Source organism: Lepus europaeus, chromosome 2, assembly GCF_033115175.1.
Source record: "Lepus europaeus isolate LE1 chromosome 2, mLepTim1.pri, whole genome shotgun sequence".
NCBI classification, from domain to species: Eukaryota; Metazoa; Chordata; class Mammalia; order Lagomorpha; family Leporidae; genus Lepus; species Lepus europaeus.
In genome coordinates this window covers 29,432,608-29,458,652 of record NC_084828.1, presented here as the reverse complement: position 1 = coordinate 29,458,652, position 26,045 = coordinate 29,432,608, and the positions used below count along the sequence as shown (strand labels likewise).

The following is a 26,045-nucleotide window of genomic DNA, read 5'->3' as shown; positions in this document are numbered from 1 at the left end:
CCTTTTTGCCGTTGGTTCATCCTCCAATGTCCGCTGCGGCCGGCTCATCGCGCTGATCCGAAGCCAGGAAGCCAGGTGCTTCTCCTGGTCTCCCATGGGGTGCAGGGCCCAAGCACTTGGGCCATCCTCCACCGCCTTCCCGGGCCATAGCAGAGAGCTGGCCTGGAAGAGGGGCAACCGGGATAGATTCCGGCGCCCCAACCGGGACTAGAACCCGGTGTGCTGGCGCCGCAAGGTGGAGGATTAGCCTGTTAAGCCACGGCGCCGGCCATGATCTTCATTTTTTAAAACAAATGTTTTAATTTTCATTTTATTTGAAAGGGAGAGTGACAGAGAGAGCTTCTATTTACTGGTTTACTCTCCCAACGGCTACAGCAGCCATAGCTGGGCACGACAAAACTAGGAGCCAGAAACAAATTCCAGGTCTCCCACATGGGTGGTAGAGAACCAAGTACTTGAACCATCCGTCACTGGCTGCCTCCCAGGTTGGGCATCAATGGGAAGTTGGATTAGAAACGGAGGCAGGATTGGATCCAGGGCACTCTCACATGGGATGCAGTTGTCCCATGTTCAGTGACCCATGTATAGTGATTTAATCGCTGTGCCACATGCCTGCTCACTATGTCATTTTTTGAATCAGGAGACATGATTTTTTGTTGTTGTTGTTAAAGCTAGCCTTGACTGTTTATTAAGTTGATGTCTACTAAGTTACTAGTTTTCCCTGTCTAATGAAAAAGCCTTTTCTAGGAAGATACTTTGATGCAACATATAGTATCCTGTTTTTAGGGAGGCAGAGCAAGATAGTGGCTAAGTAAGATAGTCCTCTGTTCCCAAACACACCAATCTGAACAGCTATTTATGCACAATCTACCTTGATAAGAGTTAAAGAAGCCAGACCCCAGCATTTAGTTTTAGTATAAGACGACAAGGCAAGAAAAAAAGACTTGCCATGATATCCCTCCACCAAGTACAAGTTAGTCCAGACCTTAGGCTTGAAATTTATTACCAGGCCTGCTATTCTATAAAACTCAGTGCTGGTAGAGCCCCACAGCCCCTGAATCCAGACAGGGCCTAGAGGTTAAGTCTTTATTATTATTATTAATTAATTTATTTATTTTTTAAAATTTTTTTTAAAATTTTTAAAATTTTTTTTTATTTTTGACAGGCAGAGTGGACAGTGAGAGAGAGAGAGAGAGAGAAAGGTCTTCCTTTTGCCGTTGGTTCACCCTCCAATGGCCGCCACGGCCAGCGCACCGTGCTGGTCCGATGGCAGGAGCCAGGTGCTCATCCTGGTCTCCCATGGGGTGCAGGGCCTAAGTACTTGGGCCATCCTCCACTGCACTCCCTGGCCACAGCAGAGAGCTGGCCTGGAAGAGGGGCAACCAGGACAGAATCCAGCTCCCCGACCGGGACTAGAACCTGGTGTGCCGGCGCCGCTAGGCGGAGGATTAGCCTGTTGAGCCACGGCGCCGGCTCTAATTTATTTATTTTAAAGATTTATTTATTTGAAGGTTAGAGTTACATAGAGGAGAAGAAGAGAGAAAGAGAGAGCGAGAGAGGGAGGGAGAGAGAAAGAGAGATCTCCCATTTGCTGGTTCTCTTCCCAGTTGGCCGCAATGGCTGGAGCTGAGCTGATCCGAAGCCAGGAGCCAGGAGCTTCTTCCGGGTCTCCCACATGGTTGCAGGGGCCCAAGGACCTGGGCCATCTTCTACTGCTTTCCCAGGCCATAGCAGAGAGCTGGATTGGAAGTGGAGCAGGTGGCGGCTTTACCTGCTACGCCACAGTGCCGGCCCCAGCGATTGAGTCTTTTGACTATCTTTATCCAAATTACCAAGAGACTTCCCCTACCTTCCTAATTCCAGAGCCTACCTCTACCCCAGCCCCCACCCTGCCAGGAGACAGTAGAGCAAGATTCCAGCTCCTGGGAGTAGGGTGGGAAAATCAGAGTAGGATTTTGCCATGGTGCTCCTAGTGAAAGCCAGTATCAGATAAAGCACAAAGCCCTGTGTCCTCAGGCTAGTGTTTGCAGATGGAGCCTTGAGGCAGTTCATTTTCAACCAAGCACCATCTCTTGAATTTGGGACACACCTGGAATAGTGGCCCCTTGTAGTGCTGAAACAGCAATGCACCAACATCATACTGTGGCAGACCTCAACCTATAGTGCCATCTAGTGCTGAAATGGTGCTAAGTGATCACAGGCTCAGAGGACATGAACAGAAGGCTTAGAATTTCTGGAAGGTAGACACAAAGTCAGACTATGAAGTCTGAAAAAAATCCTTTAGTGTATAGATGAGATCAGACACCATGCATCAGGAATTTTTAGGGAACCATGACCCCACCCAGTGAACTAAATAAGATATCAGAAACAGAATGGATAGTAACTGAACATGCAAATTATCAGGTGCAGAATTTAATATAGCTGTTTTAAGGAAATTCAGTGAGGATCAGGAAAATACAGAGAAATGATTCATTAACAGATTTATCAGAGAAAAGTAATTTAAGAAAAAAGTCACTAAGCTGGAAGGTACACTAAATGATATTAAAAATATGATGGAAGTTACTGGTAGATCAAACAGAAGAATTAATGATCTTAAAGACAGGCCATTTGAAAATTCATAGTCAAAGGCTGGTGTTGTGGTGTAGTGGGTTAAGCTGCTGCATGCAACACCAGCATCCCATATGGGCGCTGGCTCAAGTCCTGGCTGTTCCACTTCCAATCCTACTAATGTACTTGGGAAAGCAGTGGAAGATGGCCCAAGTCCTTGGGCCCCTGCACCCAGATGAAGCTCCTGGCTCTGGCTTCAGACTGTTCCAGCTCTGACCATTGGGCTATTTGGGAAGTGAACTAGTGGGTGGAAGACCTCTTTCTCTGTCTCCCCCTGCTCCCATAACTGTGCCCTTCAAATAAATAAAATACATCTAAAAAAAAAAAAAAAGAATTCACAGAGGAGGAGAAGGAAAAAAGGAATGAAAGAAGCTTCTGGAAACTTTGAGACAGCATTGAAAGAGCAAACAGCTGTTATCAAGGTTCAACAGGACTTGAAAAGACCAAAAGGATTGAAAACATATTCAGTGTGATAAATAACAGAAAGTCCTCAAAGTAAAGGAAAAGATATAACTATCCAGAAACAGGAAAAGTTAGAGGCTACCCATCATATTTAGTACACCCATGACTACCTGAAGATGCGTAGTCAAACTCTCCAAAGTTAAATAAAAAGGAGGTTCTCAAAGCCCCAAGAAAAAGAAACACATAAGGGTGTCGAATTTGCCTCACTTCTCAGCAGAAACCTTACACACCAGGAGAAAGTTGGAAAAAAATGCCAACCAAGAATACTGTATCCAACAAGGCTATCCTTCGGGTTTGAAGAAGAGACAAAGATATTCCCAAACAAAAGCTGAGACAATTTCTCACCACCAAACCTGTTCAAGAAGATGAGCTAAAAGGAATTCTTCATACTGTGAGAGACACGAGTTAAAAGAAAATATCAGAAGATAGAAAACTTAAATGAATATAGAGCCTAGAGACAAACCCACACATTTTCAAACAAATGATCTTTGATAAAGGTTCTAAGAACATACATTGGAAGGATAGTCTTTTCAATAAACGATGCAGGCAAAGTTAGATATCCCCATACAGCACAATGTATCCAGCCCCACATCTTTTACCATTCACAAAAATCAACTCAAAATGGATTAAAGACCTCAAACTATGGAACTATTAAAGGAAAACATAAGAGAGATTCATGAGGACATTAAAATGGACAGGGATTTAATGGGTAGGACCTCAAAAAGCGGAGGAAATAAATGTAAAATTAGTAGAGGACTTCATTAAGGTAATAAGCTCCTGCATATCATAGGAAACAATAGAAGGGATGACCTATAGAATGGGGAAATACTTGCAAATTATGTGGCTGGCAAGAGGTTAATAACCAGAATATATAAGAAATTTAGTAGCACAGAAAAAAATCTGATTATAAAATGGGCAGTACACCTGAAAGGAAGACATCCAAATGACCAACAGGTGAAAGAAAACATATCAGCATCACTGGACATCAGGGAGGTGCTAATCAGGACAGCTCTTACTCCATCTGGAAGGGCTATTATCAAAAAGACAAAGAGATAACAGGAACTGGTTAGGGTTCCAAGAAAAGGGACCCCTTTCACACTATTGGTGGGAATGTAAATTAGTATAGCCATTGTGATTTAGTTTGGAAGTTCTACAAAAAATTAAAAATAAAACTACCATCTAATCCAGCAAGCCCATTACTGGGTATATATATCCAAAGAAAATGAAATCACCCAAAGAGACATCTGCACTCCCATGTTTATTGCAGCACCATTCACAATAGCCCCCAAGTGGAAACATAAGTGTCATTGAGTGATAATAAAGAAAATGTGGTACATATACACAGTGGAATATTGTCCAGCCATTAAAAGGAGATGAAATTCTGCCATTTGCAATGACATGCAGGTTAATATGTTAGTGAAATTAGCCAGGCTAAGAAAAACAAGTACTTTATGATCTAATTCATCTATGAAATCTAAAACGAATGAAACTGTGATACAAATTAAGAGTAGAGTGGTGGTTACCAAAGACTAGGAAGAGAGGGAAGGAAAAGTTTTATTAATAGGTAAAAGCTTAAAGTTAGACAAAAGAAGTTCTGGTGTTATATTGCATGCTAGGGTTACTGTAGATAACAATTTACTCGATATGTTTTTAATAACTAAAGGACTCACAATGTTTTCACCAAAAAGAGATTGATAAATGTTGGAAGAAGTGGTTATACTTAGCCCTGAATTGGACTTTGTATGGTGTATGTGTGTATTGAGACATTGCGTGGTATCTCATTTTAAAAGATCTTGTTTCTCATGATACTTTTATGTATTAACTTTCAGTGTCTTTCCTGAAGCACAAAACTGTTATTCCTGTGGCTTTTGCCCAGTAGTGATTTTCTAACTTAAAATTTTTAAAATAGTTAAATTTTGTCTTTTTCATCATAGTTTTTGTGTTTTCAACTTTTTAAGGCTTTCCTCATTCAATATTATTAAAAATTTTCATATGTTTATATTTTATAAAAAACCAACCATGAAATTTCATGAGATTTTCTAATTTCCTATGACTCTCAGATTGTCAGAAGGAAACGATCACATTGAAGGCCCTTCTGGTTAACCAGTAGCTTACACTTGAAAGACTGAATTAAGGAAATCAAAGTATCTTCCATTAGTTCAGAATACGGTCTCCCTTCTAGAGGAAGAGCTCCTTCCATTATCTCCAGTTACACCTCATTCTTAGGGTGAAATAGATCTAAGGACTTAGTGGGAGGTTGACATCAGGGCTGAAAAAATTTTCTTTGATGAACTCATATTACTTTGATGTTCAGATAAAAGACTGGGGAGAAGAGGAGCTCTGAAGATCCAAGTGATTTGGAAATTGGAGATAATGAAAGCAAGCAGCAACCTGGGAGATGTTATTTCAGTTACTGCTGATATAGTATGTGATTCAGTTGTTTATTTGTATAATCCAGTACTGAACACTTACTATCTGTACTCTGCCAATACTTGTGCTCTGAAAATGTGTTGCATATTTTATCACACTCTGTGAAGTTTGAGTGAAATTATAAGATTTGATTTTGTTTTAGTTTGCAAACTATGTTTGAACCTGCAAGTAATTTGCAAGTTAAATTATTACTCAATTTACTGCATAAATTTCAGACGATAATCTTCAGAGACAATGCATGTGGCCAAGTGTCTATCTTTTGTTCTCTACAGTTTGTGACTGTTGTATGCTTCAGCGTTGGAAAAATTATGCCTTTTTGAAAAGAAGCTCTCCCATGTTTCTTGAAAACACAACAAGTATTTTGTATGAACTTGTGATTTCAATTCATTTTTAGTGCAACACAATAAAAGCAGTTGAGTGTCTAAAACATTTTTAGAAAATGAAATAATGAAAGCCACTTATGCAGTACTGTTGTGCTGGGTACCCACAGGGAGTTTGCTTGAGGACCTACCACGACTATCAGAATCTGCATGCTCAAGTCCCTTATGTAAAATGGCATAGTATCTGCTTGTAATGTACATGCTTCCTCTTATATACTTTAAAATATCTCTTAAATTACTTACAATACCTAATGTAATGTGAATGCTCTGTAAATAGTTGTTATACCATATTGTTTAGGAACTGATGACAAGGGGAAAGTCTGTATATGGTCAGCCAGTGTTTGAAGAATTTCAAGTTGTATTTGGTTGAATCCAAGATATAAAACCTGTGAATACAAAGGGTCATCCATATACACAACAGAAATTCAGAATGAAGCAGAAATGTACACACTTCTTAAAATCCCACTTCTCAGAAATAGTTGCTGCTAACAGCTTAGTATATGTTTCTGCAGATCAGTTTTATACATATGTATAATTATTTCTAATGTAGCTTCATAAACTAAAAGCTGTTTTTGTATACCTAAGTAGAAAGAGTAAACGATGCTATGAAAACTAAGTTACATTTTAATCTAAAGACTCAGCTCTATATGTTTGGCCAGTGCTTTGTTTCATTTTGAAATGAAATTTGCATTATCTTAGTTGATAGATAAAATATTAATAACTAAGACAATTGTACATAATACATTATGGTGGCTATAGAAAGAAGCACTTGAAGTGGAAGGAATTTCTTCTGGCAGATTAATACTATTTTTTTTATTTGAAAGAGTTGGAGAGAGACAGAGATTTTCTGTCCACTGGATCACTCCCCAAATGGCCACAACAGCCCAGGCTGGGCCTTGCCAAAGCCAGGCGATAGGAGCTTCCTTTGGGTATCTTACATAGGTGGCAGAGGCTCAAGCATTTTAGCCATCTTCTGCTGCTTTCCAAGGCACATTAGCATGGAGCTGGTTTGGAAGTGGAGCAGCTGGGACTTGAACTGGTACCAAAAGAGATATTGGTGTTGTAGGCTGCTGCAGCTAAACTTGCTGTGCCACAATACCAGCCCCAGATTAATATATTTTTCAACATTTTTAAAATAGACCAAAGTCTTTTCTATTATGTACAGGAGATAGTGGTACCCACAGATTCTCCCAGTCCTGATGGAGCCAATGATTTATTGGCAAATCAGGGCATGTATTTTTTTTTTAAAGATTTATTTATTTATTTATTTGAAAGCCTGAGTTACACAGAGAGAGAAGGAGAGGCAGAGAGAGAGAGAGAGAGAGAGAGAGAGAGAGAGAGGTCTTCCATCCACTGGTTCATTCTCCAATTGGCTGCAACGGCCAGAGCTGTGTCGATCTGAAGCCAGGAGCCAGGAGCTTCTTCTGGGTCTCCCACGTGCAGGGCCCCCAAGGACTTGGGTCATCTTCTACTGCTTTCCCAGGCCACAGCAGAGAGCTGGATCGGAAGTGAAGCAGCCAGGACTTGAACCGGTACCCATATGGGATGTCGATACTGCAGGCGGCAGCTTTACCTCCTGCGCTACAGCGCCAGCCCCTGGGGCATTTTTTTTTTTTTTTTTTTTTCTGATAGGCAGAGTGGATAGTGAGAGAGAGAGACAGGGAGAAAGGTCTTCCTTTTGCTGTTGGTTCACCCTTCAATGGCCGCCGCGGCTGACGCGCTGCGGCCAGCGCACCGCGTTGATCCGATGGCAGGAGCCAGGTGCTTCTCCTGGTCTCCCATGGGGTGCAGGGCCCAAGCACTTGGGCCATCCTCCACTGCACTCCCTGGGCACAGCAGAGAGCTGGCCTGGAAGAGGGGCAACTGGGACAGAATCTGGCGCCCTGACCGGGACTAGAACCCGGTGTGCCGGCGCCGCAAGGCGGAGGATTAGCCTAGTGAGCCGCGGCACCGGCCCTGGGGCATGTATTTTAAAAGGCCCTGAAATTATGAGGTAGCATGGGAAGAAGATAAACTCACCAATGTCTGGGAGATGTGACAAGATAATGGGTATTAAGCTATTCAGCATCTCTACAGAATTGATATAGGAAATAAAAAAATCCAAGGTAGCATGTGCTAACTGCCAAATAGATGAGTGTGGATACAGGTGGTGGAAAGTAAAGTTCTGTGAGCAGTCATAGAAAGAAAGAAAGAAAAACTATTGTAGGGTGGGGATGTAGAAGAATGCCTCAGTGAATAAAGAAGGAATCGAGTTATTAGATCTAATGATTAACTTAATAGAAGCACTTGAGGTTGTGACTGTAAATATAAAATATTTTAAAACATTTTTAAAAAATTATATAAGGTGAACAAATTTCATATATACACATTTAAGAGCATAATGATACTCTCACCCATGCTCCCATCCTCCCTCCTACTTCCTTTCTTATCTTTTCTTTAAATTTTACAATGACATACTTTCAGTTTATAATCACAAGCTTAACCACTCTGCTAAATAAAGAATTCAACAAGTAGTAAGTGGAAAAACAGTTGTCCCTCAAGAGAATATACAAGGGCTGTAAACAGTAATTAAAATCTCAAACTGTCAGTTTTGCTCATATATATTACTTTTATTGTCCTTTTATATTACTACAAATTAGGGAAAACATGATATTTGCCTTTTGGGGACTGGCTCATTTTACTAGGCATAATGGTTTCCAGTTGCATCCATTTAGTTGTAAAAGACAGGATTTTATTCTTTTTTAGGGCTGGGCAATATTCCATAATGTATATATACCACATTTTCTTCATCCAGTTATCAGTTTACAGACATCTGGGTTGATTCCTTATCTTAGCTATTGTGAATTTAGCTGCGCTAAAACATGGGGTTACAAATAACTCTTTCCTATGCTGATTTCATTTCATTTGGTTCATTTTCAGGAGTGGGATGGTTGGGTCATGGGAGACCCATTTTCAGATTTCTGAGTAATCTCCATACTAACTTCCATAATGGTTGTACTAGTGTACATTCCCATTAACAGTATATTATTTATTTATATAGGAAGTATTTTCCCCCATATCCTTGTCAGCATTTATTGATTTTTGATGATACCCATTCTAACTGGGTAAAAACCAGGTTAAACTACATTATGGTTTTTATTTGTATTTTCCTGATGGCTAGTGAACCTGAACATATTTTCTTGTGTCTGTTGGCCATTTGAATTTCATCCCTTCACAAATGCCTGTTCCTATCGTTTGCTCATTTCTTGACTGGATTGTTTTGTTGAGTTTCTTGAGTTCTTTATAGTCTCTTAATGGAGTCTTTTAGTTTCCCTATTTATAGGGTCATGTCATCTGCAAACAGGGATAATTTGACTTCCTCCTTTCCAGTTTGAATCCCTTTGATTTCTTTTTCTTGTCCAGTGGTTCTGGCTAAAACTTCCAGAACTATATTGAATAGCAGTGGTGAGAGTGGACATTCTTGTCTGGTTCCACATCTAAATGGAAATGCTTCCCACTTTTTGCCATTCAGTATGATGCTGGCTGTGGGTTTGTCATATATTGCCTTGACTGTGTTGAGGAAAGTTCCTTCTATATCCAGTTTGCTTAAGGTTTTTATTAATCATGAAAGGATGTTATATATATATATTTAAAGATTTATTTGAGAAGTAGAGTTACAGAGAGAGGTAAAGACAAAAAGGTCTTCTCTTCCATCCACTGGTTCATTACCCAAATGGGCTCAACAGCTGGAGCTGAGCCTGTCCGAAACTAGGAGCCAGGAGCTTCTTCTGGGTCTCCCACGTGGGTGCATGTGCCCAAGGACCCAAGCCATCTTCCGCTGCTTTTCCCAGGCCATTAGCAGGGAGCTGGATCAGAAGTGGAGCAGCTAGAACTTGAACCAGTGCCAATTTGGGATGTTGGCACTGAAGGCAAAGGCTTAACCTACTATGCCACAGCACCAGCCTAGAATATTATATTTAATCAAATGCTTTCTCTGCATCTATTGAGATGGCTTTTATTTATTGATTTGTGTATATTGAACCATCCCTGCATACAGGGATAAATCCCACTTGGTCCGAGTGAATGTAGATTCTATAATCTTATTTTTAAGCATTTTTTATAACTTTTAAAAAAAGATGTATTTATTTATTTGAGAGGCAGAGTTTCAGAGAGAGGGGGAGAGACAGATGTCTTCCATCTAGTGGGGAGAGACAGAGAGGTCTTCGATTTGCTGGTTCACTCCCCAAATGACCACAACGGCTAGTGCTGGGCTGATCCAAAGCCAGGAGCCAGGAGCTTTTTCCAGGTCTCCCATGTGGAGGTAGGGGCCTAAGCACTTGGGCCATCTTCCACTACTTTCCCAGGCCATCAGCAGAGAGCTGGATCAGTAGTGGAGCAGGTGGTTCTTGAACCAACACCCATTTGGGATGCTGGCACCACAGGCAGAGGCCTAACCTACTACGCTACAGTGCTGGCCCCAGGTTCTGTAATCTTAAATAGAAATGTGGACATGAAATGGTGTGGAGTAACACGGACCGGGGGAGGAGGTGGCATTAAGTATCTGTTTGGTTTGAATAGGTGTATTTTGGTGATTTAGCAATTGTTGCTGTGCAACTGACCCAAAGTTGAGGCTTAACACAAAAATCATGTATTTGTGATTCTGTGGATTGCCAGGTTAGGCTGAATTGAGATGGGAAGTTCTTGGCTCACTCATGGGGCAGTAGACAGCTGGCTGGGATGGGGGGAAGTGTTCTAAGGCTGCTACATATTGAGCTGTTGCAGCTGTTGGTCAGTTCTTAAGTGGTTTGTTTACCTGGCAGCAGGGTTCCAAGGATATGAAAGTGGGTGCAGCAAAGGCTCTTGAAATCCAAGCTTGGGACTCCTGCTGTAAGGTACAGAAAATCTGTTTCTATTTTTAATCAGTTTGAAGAGTGCACTTAAATCTGGTTAAAACTTTGGATGGTGCCTGAATGAATATAAAATAGTCTTTAATGTAGCTTGGCTTTTCTTTAGTCCTTTGGTATTTTGACTCCAGTTTTGTTAGCATTTTATTACAACTAGTAGTCTGTGTATTGAGCTTAGTTTAAGGCTAAAGAAAGGATTATGTATTAGCTAATAAGTCTAAGTCTTCATTTTGGTTTGTTTTGTCAGAATCTATTTGAAAAAAATAGTCATGGGGGAATTAAAACTTTGAATTGATGTACTCTTAATTTTACATGGTAGGAATGGAGGGAAAGGAAGGGAAGAGAGAAACAGGCCCCAGGTGCCATAGCATTATCTTAGTGTTTAGGACCTCCTCCAGGTTAACATATAGCCCTGGACGTCAGTATCAGATGATGTAGTGGTAGAGCTGCTTCTTAACAGAATGGTGAAACTTACCGTTCTGTGTAGATTTGATGTTTGAGTTTACTTAAGAAAATATTGGACAATTGGAAGGAAATCAGTGATAAACCAATGCTCTGCAAAGATTTATGGTATAAATCTTATGTGAGTTTATTTACAGAACATTTTTGTGTGTTTTTAAAGATTTATTTATTTAAAAGGCAGAGTTACAGAGAGAGAGAGAGGGAGAGACATCCTTCATCTGCTGGTTCACTTCGCAGATGGCCACAACTTCTGGAACTGGGCCAATCTGAAGCCAGGAGCCAGGAGCTTCTTCTAGGTCTCCCATGTAGGAACAGAGGCCTGAGGACTTGCGCCATCTTCCATTGCTTTCCTAGGTGCATTAGCAGGGAGCTGGGTTGGAAGTGGAGCAGCTAGGACTTCAGCGCCCATATGGGATACCGGCGCCACTGGTGGTGGCCTTACCCACTGTGCCACAGAAGCTGGCCCCCTACATTTGTGTTTTAAGCCAAGTTGATGGCTTGTTCAAACTTTGATCTGTTTGAAGCAAAGTATTGAACAGACATTTTTTTTTTTTAAATTTATTTGACAGGTAGTTATAGACAGAGAAACAGAAAGAAAGGTCTTCCTTCCGCTGGTTTACCCCCCAAATGGCCACTACGGCCGGTGCTGTGCTGATCCGAAGCCAGGAGCTAGGTGCTTCTTCCTGGTCTCCCATGTGGGTGCAGGGCCCAAGCACTTGGACCATCCTCCACTGCCTTCCCAGGCCACAGCAGAGAGCTGGACTGGAAGAGGAGCAAGTGAGACTAGAACCCAGCACCCATATGGGATGCTGGCGCCACAGGCAGAGGATTAGCCAAGTGAGCCATGGCGCTGGCCCCTGAACAGACTGTTTAAAAGAAAGGTTGGCCGGCACTGTGGCTCACTAGGCTAATCCTCCGCCTGCAGTGCCGGCACACCGGGTTCTAGTCCCGTTTGGGTCGCCGGTTCTGTTCTGGTTGCTCCTCTTCCAGTCCAGCTCTCTGTTGTGGCCTGGGAAGGCAGTGGAGGATGGCCCAAGTGCTTGGGCCCTGCACCCGCATGGGAGACCAGGAGGAAGCGCCTTGCTCCTGGCTTCGGATCAGCACAGCGCACTGGCTGTAGCAGCCATTTTGGGGGTGAACCAACAGAAGGAAAAGAACGGTTTACTTATTTGAAAGGCAGAGTGTGACCGAGATAGAGATCTTCCATCTTCTGGTTCATTCACCAAATGCCCATAAGAGCCAGTGCTAGAGCAGGCAGGAGCCAAGAATTCCATCTGTGTCTCCCACGTGGGTGGCAGGAACCCAAGTACTTGGTATCTTTTGCTGTCTGCCAGGTATATTACCAGAAAGTTGGAAGGGCAGAGTAGCCAGGACCTGAACCAGTCAGGTACTCCAATATGGGAAACAAGTGTCCCAAAAGGCACCCTAACCCACTGTACCACAATTCCCACCCCCAAACTGACTTGTTTTTTCTTATAATATTTATTTATTTATTTGAAAGACAGAGCTAAAGAGGGGGAGAGACAGGGAGAGATCTTCCATACACTGGCACTCTCCAAATGGCCCAAATAGGCCTAGCCGACACCAATAGCCTAGAGATCCATCCAGGTCTCCTATGTGGGTGACAAGGTCCCAAGTATTTGGAGATCTTCTGCTTTCCCAGGCACCTTAGCAGGGAGCTGGATTGGAAGCAGGGTAGCCGGGACGCAAACCAATACATTAAATGGCACTCTGATATGGGATGCTGGTATAACCCACTGCAGTAGAATGCTGGCCCCCAAACTTACTTTTAATGTGGGAATTGATATGAACAGAAGTAGTTTTCTTTTGAAACTCATGATTTTTATTGATTATTTTGATTGTGCCAGCCTCAGGGGCCATTGGGGGGTGAACCAATGGAAAAAGGAAGACCTTTCTCTCTGTCTCTCTCTCACTGTCCATTCTGCCTGTCCAAAAAAAAAATTGAAAGATAATATTGAGGGTAAATTTAAAAACATACAGATAAGTGTTGCTTAACAATGAGGATACTCTGGGGAAATGTGTTGTTAGGTGATTTTATGGTGTAAACTTTGTAGAGTGTACTTTTACAAACCTAAATGGGATAGCCTACTGAATACTTTGACTATGGCATAGCTGTTGCTTTTAAGCTACACACTTACATTACTTATACAACATGTTACTACACTGAGGACTGTGGGGAATTGTAGCACAATGGTAAGTACTTGTATATGTGAACATATCTAAATATAGAAAAGATACAATGATATAACTACATTGTAATCTTAGGGAATCTCCTAAGATTATAAATCATATGTTATATTGCATATGCCCTCTGTCATTGAAATGTTGTTCTGTGGCATGTGACTGTTACTAACTTACAGTGTTTCCTGTTCGAAAACACTTAAGTATTCAATAGAAGTTATAAAATTGTTTAATAAAAATATAAAATTAAAGAACACTTGGCAAAAACATGTCAAAATTTATCAGTAAGTGCTTCGTGGACAGTTCCCAGTGTGTTCATGGCATGTGGTGAGCATGAATTAACATAGGCTTGAATTGGTATAACTGACTTTTCAGAAACTCTAGTTTTAAAAATCTGCATGGATATTTCAGAAACTGTCTACTAGTAGAAACATACATTTTATATAATGTTGGGAAGTTCACCAAGCTTTTAAAGGGAATTGTACTGAATAAGATAATACTGATCGTGTCATTCCATTTTTACAGAGGCACCCACTAAAAACTGTACTGTTGTGTTTGAATTTTTTAAAACTATTTATTTATTTATTTGAAAGTCAGAGGTACAGAGAGAGGAAGAGACAGAGAGGTTTTCATCTTCTGGTTCCTTCCCCAAAGGGCTGCAATGGCCAGGGCGGAGCCAGGCCCAAGTTTCTTTTGGGTCTCCCATGTGGGTGGCAGGGGCCCAAGTACATGGGCCCCTGGTTTCACAGGCTATTAGCAAGGAGCTGGATCAGAGTGGAGCAGTTAAGACAAACCAGTACACATGGGATGTTGGCATTGCAGGTGGTGGCTTTACCCGCAGTGCCACAATGCTAGCTAGTCCCTGTGTTTGAGCTTCTAGCCCATAATCCCATACTGGTCCCCACATCACTGCTTCTCCAAAATGGCTGCTGCAGGGCACTGAGGGTACTGCCAGTGTAATAGCAAATGCTTAGTCTTGTGTACATGTGTCTCCTCCAGATTTCGCCAGAAGTTTGACTATCATTAATCCTGAACAGATGATTGAAAAAGCCAAAGGGGAAACTGCCTATCTACCATGCAAATTTACTCTTAGTGAGGAAGACCAGGGACCACTGGACATTGAATGGCTATTATCACCAGCTGATAATCAGAAGCCGGATCAAGTGGTAAGTTTGATAAGTGCTTGTTCCCTCCCCAAGTGCCTGTACAGATGTTTTAGGTGGCCATCATAGTGCTAATGCTATAGCTGGGTCACAAGCTGGGAAGAAAGCCCAGACTTCCCATGTGCTGACTGGGTGATGGCAGAGATCTCTGGTGGGAAGTGAAAACACAAATGTGATGACGTGAAATGGTTAATAGTGACCCAGGATTACAGAATAGGAAAAGGGCACTGGATGTCTTAGAGATGTTTAGACTCCTTCAAGGCAAAGAGGAACTTGTGAAAGTTCTGAAAATCTAGAACTGGAAGTATATGACAGAGACAGTCGTGGAGGGGTATGTAGGGCAGGCATGATAGTGAGGCCAGAGCATGCAGTGTGTGAAGGGACACATAAACTGCATTTTATTAAAGGTTAGGGGGTAGAATCCTCTTATCTTATATAATGAATTTCCTAAAAAGCAACATGAAGATTTCTTTTTTAACATTTATTTATATATTTGAAAGGCAGAATTACAGAGAGAGAGGAAGAGACAGAGAAGATATTCCATCTGCTGGGTCACTTCCCAAATGTTCATAACAGCCAGTGCTGGGTCAGGCTGAAGCTAGGAGCTAGGAGTTTTATCCAGGTCTCACATGTCGGTGGCAGGGGCCCAAGTACGTGGGCCATCCTCCCCTGCTTTCCCAGGCCATTAGCAGGGAGCTGGATCGCAGGTGGAACAACCAGGACTCCAACTGGCACTGATACAGCATGCTGACATTGCATGTGGCAGCTTAATCTGCTGTACCACGATCAGCCCCAAAATGAAGTTTTAAAAAACATTTTTATTTATTTATTTTCATTTTATTTGAAAGGCAGAGCGAGCGAGAGAGAAATCTTCCATCTGCTGGCTCACTCCCCAAATTCCTATAACAGTGAGTGCTGGGCCAGGCTGAAGCCAGGAGCCAGGAACTCCATCCTGGTCTCTCGTGTGGATGGCAGGGGCCCAGATATTTGGACCATCATCCACTGCCTTCACAAGTACATTAGCAGGGAGCTGGATCAGAAGCAGCGCAACCAGTTCTCTAAATAGAGGCTGTTGGCACTGCACACATGGGCTTGACCTACCATACTGCAATGCAGCCCTGGCTGTTGTGGTCATTTGGGGAATGAACCAGCTCATGAAAGATGTGTCTTATATTCTCCTCTCTTCTTTCCCCTCCTGTTCCTCTCACTGTCAAATAAATATCAATTTAAATATAAATATAAGTATAAATATATGTTTATTTATTTGAAAGGCAGAGTGACAGAGGGAGAGTAAATACATTTTATAAAAACAAATATAAATATATAAAAATCTTTTTAAAAATTACATATTAGTGGCCGGCGCCATGGCTCAATAGGCTAATCCTCCACCTGTGGTGCCGGCACACCGGGTTCTAGTCCTGGTCGGGGCGCCAGATTCTGTACCAGTTGCTTCTCTTCCAGTCCAGCTCTCTGCTGTGGCCCAGGAGTGCAGTGGAGGATGGCCCAGGTCCTTGGGCCCTGTACCTGCATGGGAGACCAGGAGAAGCACCTGGCTCCTGGATTCGGATCTGCGCGTTGGAGAGTGAACCAATGGAAAAGGAAGACCTTTCTCTCTGTCTCTCTCTCTCACTGTCCACTCTGCCTGTCCAAAAAAAAAAAAAATTGCATATTAGTTTCATCTGATACATTTAATGTAAAAAAATTAACAGATAAATTACATTAGATTGGGGAGGGGAAAATAAGTTCAAATATTTAGGAGAATTGAGAACTATGAATATATGGAAAAGAAATTTTATTTTTACTTATTTTCCATAAAGTAAGGAGTAATTTAAAAGCTAGAAATAAAAGTCTTCCATGTAATGGCTGACGCAGTACAGTTAAATAATTAATATTTTTGACAAACCCACTTGGTTTGCCCATAGTGTATTTGTAAAGGAAATAGTGCTTTCCCAAGTATGAATGGCTAGGACCATCCCTTGAAGGACATACTTCTGCTCTAATTCTGCCAAGGGAAATTCCTCCTGTTTACCATAAACAAAATAAGTTAGACCTGACTCATCCTGTCTGTTCAGTCCAGGTACCCTATTGCCTCCTTGCTTAATTGCCCTTTTGCTCTCTCTCTCTGTATGTGCTAGCAGGCTCCAGACTGAGGTCCTACAGTTCCCTGCTCCTGCCTTTATACTCCAGGACCCTGATTCTGTCTGTGGTTAGGGTAAGAGAGCATGACTCTTTAGTGTTTCCGGCTTAAGACTGGAAATAAGGGAAGCCAATGATGTGCTGCATATAGAGACCCAGAAGCACAGGGTGCCCTGAGCCTGCAGTATCTCTGCTAATTGGAGGACTCCGGGTCTTCTGTGCTGAATGGGAGACATAGCTGTGAGGTCTGTGGACTTAGCTTTGAGAGTCCATTTCTAGCTGAAAAACCTAGCTTGGGACCTAAACCACAGTAAAATCAGACCAAAAGCAAGAGAAAGGGTGAGGGAAAGCCTGATGTACCAGAGGATACTTATGGAGGATTTCAGGGACATTGTATGTTAACTGAGGATTTTTTAAATTTAAATTTTATTCATTTTTATTTTTTCAGCCCCTAGTGAGTTTTCCTAGGAGCTTTTTCCTTTCCTTTTCTTTCTTTTCTTTTTTAAAGATTTTATTTATTTGAGAGGTAGAGTAATAGAAAGGTCTTCCATCTGCTCAGCCAATCAAAAGCCTGGAGCCAGACACCTCCGGGTCTCCCATGCGTGTGCAGGGGTCCAAGCACTTGGGCCATCTTCCACTGCTTTCCAGGCTATAGCAGGGAGCTAGATAAGAAGAGGAGCAGCCAGGACACAAACCCATATGGGATGCCAATGCTGCAGGTGAAAGCTTAGCCTACTGTGCCACAGCACCAGCCTGAGGCTGGATTTTAGTGTATTTCATCTAGCAGGCATTGTGGCTAGGGGTCTGAAGACTGATGCAGATATTTCTGTTCTTATTCCTTGTATGATCTCTGGTCAGCAGTTACCATGCCCTATGCTGTGGGCAGTATATTACTTCAGTCTTTAAAAATGACACTAAAATTACACATACAGAAAGGAGGGAAAACATCCAGAGACTGGAAGACACATGCCCAGGGTTGGTCCCTCAGTGGGTAACAGGTGCAGTTGGGATTTGAACCCTGGTCTCTGACTTTTACCTGCGCTTCCTTTTGTCCTTTGCACGATCCTGTATTAGCTGTCATGTTTCATAAACCTTACATGTAAGGTAGGAATAAATATACCTTGGAATTGTTAGGAGAATACAGTAAAAAACTATATGCCACGAGTATTTGTCTGCTGTAAATGAATAGAAATGTTAATCTTGTGCAGTGCCAAGCCAAACAGCTCTGGTCTGCATGTTAGCTGTGTGACTTTGTAAAAGTTGATCTATGAAGTGGAGAATGGGACTGGGAATGGGAGAGGAAAGAGGAGGGGCAGGAGAGTGAGTGGGAGGGCATGTATGGTGGGAAGAAACACTATATTCCTAAAGTTGTACTTACGAAATACATGAAGTCTATATTCCTTAAATAAAAGGTTTCTTTGGGGGGAAAATAAGTAAATAAATGATTAATTTAGAAAAAAAAAAAGTTGCTCTATGAGAGTCATTGCTTTCCTCAGCTTAAATATGAGGCAATACCGTTAGCCTTGCAGGATTGTAAAAAAGAATGAATGAAGATGTGAAAAAGTGCCTGGTAAATGCTAGTTTGTTATTTATTTTCACTTGTTCATTAATTAATTTATTTATGGATGGCTACTTTCCAGGGTACACATTATCAGGAACCTGAATTGGAAATGAAGTAGCTGGGACTTGAACCAAAGCACTCTGATATGGGATGTGGGTGTCTCAAGTGGTGATGTAACAGGCCCGCCCCAGTTCTTTATTTCTTAACTACTATATCTAATGTTCTTTTCATGGGAAAAAGCTTAGGAGGGGACACATTTGATTGCCATGGCAAGCGGGTCTTTAAATGACTACTAAAGTGTGTGTACGTATAACAAAATGGGTATTTGGAGGTACAGTAGAGGGACCAGCATTGTGGTGCAGTGAGTTAAGCTGCTGCCTGTGATGCCAGCATGCCATATCGGAGTGCCAGCTCAGACCCAGCTCCCTGCTAATGTGTCTGGGAAGGCAACCGAAGATGGCCCAACTGCCTGGGCCTCTCCCACCCACAGGGGAGACGCAGATGTAGTTTCAGGCTCCTGGTCCAGCCCCAACCATTTCAGTCATTTGGGAGCGAAGCAGCAGATGGAAGATTTGTGTCTCTGTCTCACCCTCTCTCTCTGTCAGCCTTTCAAATAAATCAAATAAATCTTTAAAATAAAAAAAGTACAATAGAAATATAAGCTACTTTAAATAAAGCTAGAGGAGCCTCTTTTGTGGAGTTCTCAGTGTTACTATTGACAAGTGGGTGTGGAGCAAACAAAGCCATGGCTGTGTTCAATTCAGCTGTGACTCTTCAGCCCCTTCTTTTATTTGCTTAACAAACTGGTATTCGTACCTCCTAGATACAGACACTATATAAATAAGATTATAAGTGGATTAGGGGTGAAGTCAGTATGATAGGAAAGGAGGTAATACAGAAAAGAACCCATGTCCTTTCACTCAGGAAGTTCCTACAGAATGAACTTGGAAAAGGAGTTCTCGATGCCATTTATTTGATTAAATCATATCATAAGTAGTGTCAAAGATTTGAAAACAACTCACAGGACATAGACTGTAATCGTGTTCCTGATTATTATTTGAGTGTTGCACCGCTGCTCTTTGGTCTTTGAGTGACAAATTCATCAGTGAATGCAAAACAGGAAAATGCATTAGCAGGAACAGTGATGGCTAATACTTGAGTTGGGCCCCTGCCATCCAGTGGGGAAAGCTGAATTGGGTTTTTGGCTCCTGGCTTTTTCTTGGCCCAGCCCTGGTTGTTGTGGGCATTTAGAGACTGAATCAGTAGATGGGAGTTCTTTCTGTCTCTCAAATTTAAGAAACAAAGCAAACAAACAAACAAAAAAAATAAAAAAACCAGTTATTGTGGAAGCCTTCTCCAGAATTACATTAATCCCTTTCTGTTTTCTCATTCTATGATTTGGATAATCCTAGAGTTCCTGATCCTACTGTGTTCTCTGTATGGATTCTGTAGTAGCATCATGTATCTAGAGCTTTTTTAATGAAACAGGTATGTTTTGTTTGTTTTTTCCCTCTGTCTTACTGTGATTTTCTTTTAGATTATTTTATATTCTGGAGACAAAATTTATGTTGACTACTATCAAGATCTGAAAGGACGAGTACATTTTACAAGCAATGATATCACATCTGGTGATGCATCAATAAATGTAACAAATTTACAGTTATCGGATATCGGCATTTATCAGTGTAAAGTGAAAAAAGCTCCTGGTGTTGCAAATAAGAAAGTTCAACTTACAGTTCTTGGTAAGTTATTTTTATTTGTATTAATGTGTTACTTAGTAACAGAGTAAGTGATCACAGAATAGTAGTAGCACCAGTGTTTATACAAGACAAACCTTAGCTTTTTCAAGTAATAATTTTAAATATTTGAAGTATTTGTAATGTCATTAGTTGGCTTAAGACATAAAGCTAACATCTTTGAGGAAAGAGGAGAAAAATGTAACTGACCAACTGCTTTAGGAAACTCTTTATTAAAGAGTTTGCAGATAAGTAGCATGGTATGGCATAAAGGCGTAGCATGGTATGGCATTAAGAACCTTGCTATGATTTGAGTTTGGTTTCTCCCCAGCAAAATTTGTGTGCAGGTTCATTTCCCCTATGTAACAGTCTTGAGAGGTAGTGGAATCTTGAAGAGGTAATTAGGTCACAGGGGCTGCATGCTCATGAGGGGATTAATGTAGTTCCCCAAGAGTGGGTTTGTTCTCTCAGGAATGAGTTTTTATTTTATTTGTTTATTTTTAAAGATTTATTTATTTATTTATTTGAGAGGCAGAGTTATTACTAACAGAGAGAAAGACAGAGAGGTCTTCAGTCTGCTGGTTCACTCCTCAAATGGCCACCATGGCTGGAGCTGGGCCCATCTGAAGTCAGGAGCCAGGAGCTTCTTCCAGGTCTCCCACATGAGTGCAGGGGCCCAAGCACTCGGGCCATCCTCTGCTGCTTTCCTAAGCTATTAGCAGGGAGCTGGATCAGAAGTGGAGCAGCCGAGACTTGAACTGGCACCCATGTGGGATGCTGTTGCTACAGGTGTAGGCTTAATGCCATAGTGCTGACCCTAGGAATGAGTTTTTCCCTCTCTTTCTTCATGTGCCTGTTTACCCTCCACAAAAGAGTCCCTCACCAGAAGCCAAGTGGATGCTAGTGTCGTGCTCTTGGACCTCCAGAACTATGAGCTGAATAAATCCCTTTCCTTTATAGAATAAGAGTTGAGTATTTTGTTATATCAACAGCAGACTAAGACCCTAAATCAGCAGTTAGGAGATATGAGTTTTTTTTACCTTGTCTTTAGAATTTGTCTTGAAAATTATATAGAATTTTAAATAGTCCTTTTCTTAGGCTTCAGCCTGTTTTTTTAAAACAAAGTGATTTAATTATCGTTAAACCCATCAAATCTCATTCATTTCAAAATTCTGTGTTTCATGGGCTTTGAGCATCTATCTTCATTACCCAGAGAATAAATGAGGTTTCTATGATGACTAATCAAACACAGTCAATGTGTTGCTTCATGACAGGGTTGCATTCTGAGAAATGTGTCATTGGGCGATTTTGTCCTTATCTGAACATCTTAGAGTTTACTTACCCAAGCTTAAAAAGGATCAGTTACTACACATCTAGGTTATATGCTATATACTGTCAAATACTCAGTCATTGAAATGTTAAGTTGCACATGACTATATTTAGGTGTAGGAGATGGAATATGAGAGAGGGACTTGAAGTAGTAAGGCCATTAGATATGAGTTATTTAATTACCCTGACCTTACTGTTACTCTTGTTTTAAGGAGATTAGGCAGATGCTAGGATGTCTTAGAGCTCATTGATAGTTAAGAAAGACAACATGTAAACTGCTTTGTAAATGTCAAAAGACTACAAAGTTTATTGCTGTTTTCAAGATTCCATGATAATGTGCATGCTGTTAATCTCTTCAGATTGAGAAAGTGATTCATAAATACACTTCTAAAATCTTGCTGTGATAGATTTACACAAAATGTACAATGACTACCATGTAGAAAAATATAGCTATCTATTTTATGACAATAAATGCCCCTATTCTTTGATCTAACATCTCAGGTTTAGAGTGATGGCTTTATTCTAAATTTTTTTTAAAAAATTTATTAAAAGGTTTGAGTGATAACTTGAGAAATAAGCAGTGATACTTGCTAGAAAAGCCAAGGGCATCCTAGGACATTACCAGTCAGTAAGGGCAGGTCCTCCCATAACTGCTTTCACCTTCTTTTTGTTTTGGAGAACTGATTAGGGATTGATTAGAGAAGTAGTTAAGTGTTTGGTATGTTTGGTGTTAGAGTTATCTTAAACACCCATCTTTTTTTTTTTTTTTAAAGGATTTATTTATTTATTTGAAAGAGTTACACAGAGAGAGGAGAGGCAGAGAGAGAGGTCCTCCATCTGCTGGTTCACTCCCCAGTTGGTCACAATGGCTGGAGCTGTGCTGATCCAAAGTCAGGAGCCAGGAGCCTCTTCTGGGTCTCCCACATGGGTACAGGGGCCCAAGGACTTGGGCTGTCTTCCACTGCTTTCCCAGGCCATAGCAGAGAGCTGGATCAGAAGTGGAGCAGCCGAGACTCGAACCAGCACCCGTATGGGATGCTGGCACTGTAGGCAGCGGCTTTATCTGCTATGCCACAGCGCCAGCCCCAAATACCCATCTTTTTTAAAGAATGAAAATCAGAGCAAGAACAAAAGAAAATTTTTGTGTGGATATAAGTGAACCTGAACAAGGACCCAGAAAAAGGGATATGGTAATGTTGGAAATCTTAGAAAGTGTTTATATTGTGAACACATGGGAAAAAAATTTTTTTTAAATAAATGAGTAAAGAGGTAAAAATTTCTCTAACAGTTGATCTGAGCTTTTTACTCCAGGATGCCTGAGCTTATAACTGTGACTGTACCTTCTTTTAACACTGCTTTCCAGGAAGTATTGAGTTAAGATTTACATGGAATTTCAGCTGCTTCATGATGGACCAAGCAGATTATACCTGGTTATAAGAGTTATTGTGAAACCCTTGTTTGATGGGGCAGGTTCACTGGGAAGAATGGAATTGACATGTATTCACTGAAGAGTTGTGGACAAATGTGTGTTATTTTCTTTCTCTCCCTGTGTGTATGTGACTGGATTCTGTGACCAGGTTCTGGGTAAATAAATTTGTAAGTCCTAACTGAAGATATCATTACAGTGTAAGGCAGCATATATCCCAAAGGGAACCTGGAAGGGGTAGCAGTGATGGCACAAGATGTGGCTGACCGCCCTCCTGGCAGCAGCCATGGGTAGCAGAATTGACCCTTTTATATGAAACCTCCAACCCCAGCATCTTTACTCCTCAGAATGGATGAGGGGGAAGCACTGAATCAGCTGCCTTATCTGCTGGCTCCATAGAGAATTACTAAGGCCAAGTAAACTTTGAATTCCAGCAAGGAAGGAGAGAGGGGAGAAATCAGCAAGATAAGAAAGGGGGGAAGTAATCCTGAAGGGAAGTAGGGGTGACTAATACTCTGATTCGGTGAAACTCACAGGGGGCAGTGAAGAACTTCTTGTAGCGTTTTCTTCCGTGTTTTTGGATGAGTCATAACCACTGCTGGGAGAAACCACAGGATTGTTTTGAGAGTGAAAATTAGACCGAAGCATATCTTGTAGCTTTGCCTAAAAATTCTTTCTGGGGCAAACATTAGATTGAGTGCTCTCTAATGACCCAACCAGTGGCAATGAGTCACTTGGAACTTTCATTTGGTTCACTGATAGTGGCTCTGCCTAATACTATTTATTTATTTATCTATATATTTGGAAGGCAAAGACAGACACAGAGAGAGCGTTTATCCACTGGTTCACTCTGCAGATGGGTTCTGGAGCCAGGAGCCCAGAATCCAATCAGGTCTGCCATGTGGATGGCAGATACTCAGGTTTTTGGGCCATCATCCACTTCCTCCGAGGGTCTGTACTAATAGGAATCTGGAATCTGAAGAGGAGCATAGCTGGGACTTGAACCCAAGTTCTCCAAAATGGGATGCAGTCACTCCAAGTGGCATCCTAACCTCTGAACCAAAAGTACACCCGTGATAGTGAATTTTGTGGGAAATCTAAAGATGTCATCACCATGGCATTCATAGGGTAATGTGTCCTGTGCCCTGCATTGCTGTGAACCCAGATGGCTTATTTTCCTGGATGTCAGGCTCAGGATGTTGCATTCCCAGAGCCTCCCTATCTTTCAGACATACTAAAAATGTCCATGGTTACCACTCAGTAAATAAGGTGAAGTGGGTAATGATAACAGAAGCAGCTGATAGGAGGTTAACATTGTGGCCACATGTCACTAGCTCCATTTCGCCGGGAGCTCTGAAAGGGCCTATTATTGAGCCTTTTGGTGTAAAGAGTGGTATTTGGTAAAGTATTAAGCCTGTTTACTGTAATGTAGTTTTAAAATGTTATCTCAAAAAGTAACCAAAAAAAAAAGCGGGGGGAAATATCATTATGTTCTAGAATTTTATCTACAGATCACACTGAATCTGTTAAAACCTAATTAAAAATTAAAAAGTATTTTATTGAAGAGCAGAGTGTGCACAAATAACAGTTTACTGGAAGTGTATACAGTGTATACAAACTGTACCATGCCCCCAGAACACAGTGAACACAGCATGTGTGGTGGCTCAGTCAACACTGATCCTAAACGTCCTGAGGAATTTTCAAGCCATTGGTACAGGGCAGGGCTCTCCCCTTTTTATTTTGAAATAATTTTTACTTTTATAGAAAAGTTGCAAAACTACTAGAGAGTTTTTTAGCATATACCCATCATCTGATTTCTGCTGATGTTGACCTCTTACAAAATCATATTACAGCAAAGTCAAGAAATTAATTGGTATAATACTATTAACTAAACTAATAACTTCATTCTAATTTCAGTTTCCCACTAATATCCTTTTTGTACTAGGATTGAGTCTAGTATTCACATTGCATGTATATTTTCTTGATATACATTGCATGTATTTCTCCTGCAGTCAAGTCAGGGGGTACATGGTGCCATGTCTTACTATTGATTATAATCACTTGGTTTATCTGATGGGCTCCTCCTGTATAAGATTATTATTTTCCCTTCAGCAATTAAAAATATATCTCTTGGAATAGCTACTTAAAGACTACATAAATATGGTCTTTCTACTTTAAATTTTCCTCATGGATCTTAGTATCTATTAATAGATTTTGCTGCGAGTCATAGAATTTTTGCACCAAGCAAAATGACATCATGACAAAAAGTGTATTCTGTTCCATGTAGGGATTTAGACTGTATTCCCTATAGAAAAAGGCCATTAGCATGGAAGATGATGATGAAATAATACATGTAAGGAGCACAGATTGCTAAATTGGTGGTGTAGTGTGGCAGTGTACATTGATGGTCACATACCCATTTCTGGGAAGTCCTCTTGGCTATGATAATGATCATGGAGGCAAGTGTGTGGAGGACAGTGACCAAATATTCTGGAATCCCAAACTAAAGAAATATTAAGGGGGCAAGACTTAATTTCTATGTTTCCTCTGTGGTTTTCTTTCTTTCTTTCCAGCAAGAGTGCCATAGATTAGGAGTCAGTCTTCCTTGTCATTTTTTAATGGTTGGGAGTTGGCACATAAAAGACTTGTACTTCCTTCTCCCAGTAGAAAGCAGGTGGGCCACTCTCAGAGTGTTGGTACAGGTCTTGGAAAGGCAATAAAATGTAGACTGATTCCTATGGTTGCTTACAACCCCACTTTACCTTATCCACCTTTTACTAGGATACTTAATTACTATGTGCCCCTATGTCCTGCCAGCACCCATTCCTTATTTAATCACCACTTTTTAAAATCTGTGCTTAGAAACAGCTGGTGGAGAGCTGATCGCTGCCTTCTTGAGAGAATTCTTGGAGTGCTCTTGGTCAGTGGAACCCCACAGTTCTTTATGGTGCCCTTCCTTAGTGGTTTGGCTAGTTAGGCTTTAACAGTAGTCCCCAAACTGAAAAGTTTTTGTTGGTAGGTGAATGGATCAGCAAACTTGTAATATAGTCCATTCAATGAAATACTACCAAGCAATAAAAAAGAATGACTACATACAACAACATGGATCCGTCTCATGAAAAATATGCTGAATAGAAGTAAGATAACAAAGTACCTACTTTGTTACTCCAGAAGAAGCAGAACTAATCTGGAGCAGTAGAAATCTTATCAGAGGCAGCTTTGGGTTAAATTTTGGAGTGAAATTAACCACAACCAGCGTGAGGGATCT

At 41.2% G+C, this 26,045-nt stretch overlaps 1 protein-coding gene across 2 annotated transcripts in view; it reads left to right on the top strand.

Moving 5' to 3' along the window:
* Positions 1-26,045, top strand: part of CXADR (CXADR Ig-like cell adhesion molecule) — an 86,138-nt gene that overhangs the window by 27,063 nt on the left and 33,030 nt on the right. For both annotated transcript variants that reach the window (XM_062206569.1, XM_062206565.1), the window contains exons 2-3: positions 14,426-14,592; positions 19,824-20,028. In XM_062206569.1, coding sequence (XP_062062553.1) covers positions 14,426-14,592; positions 19,824-20,028 — 372 coding nt within the window. The remainder of the gene's footprint in view (positions 1-14,425; positions 14,593-19,823; positions 20,029-26,045) is intronic.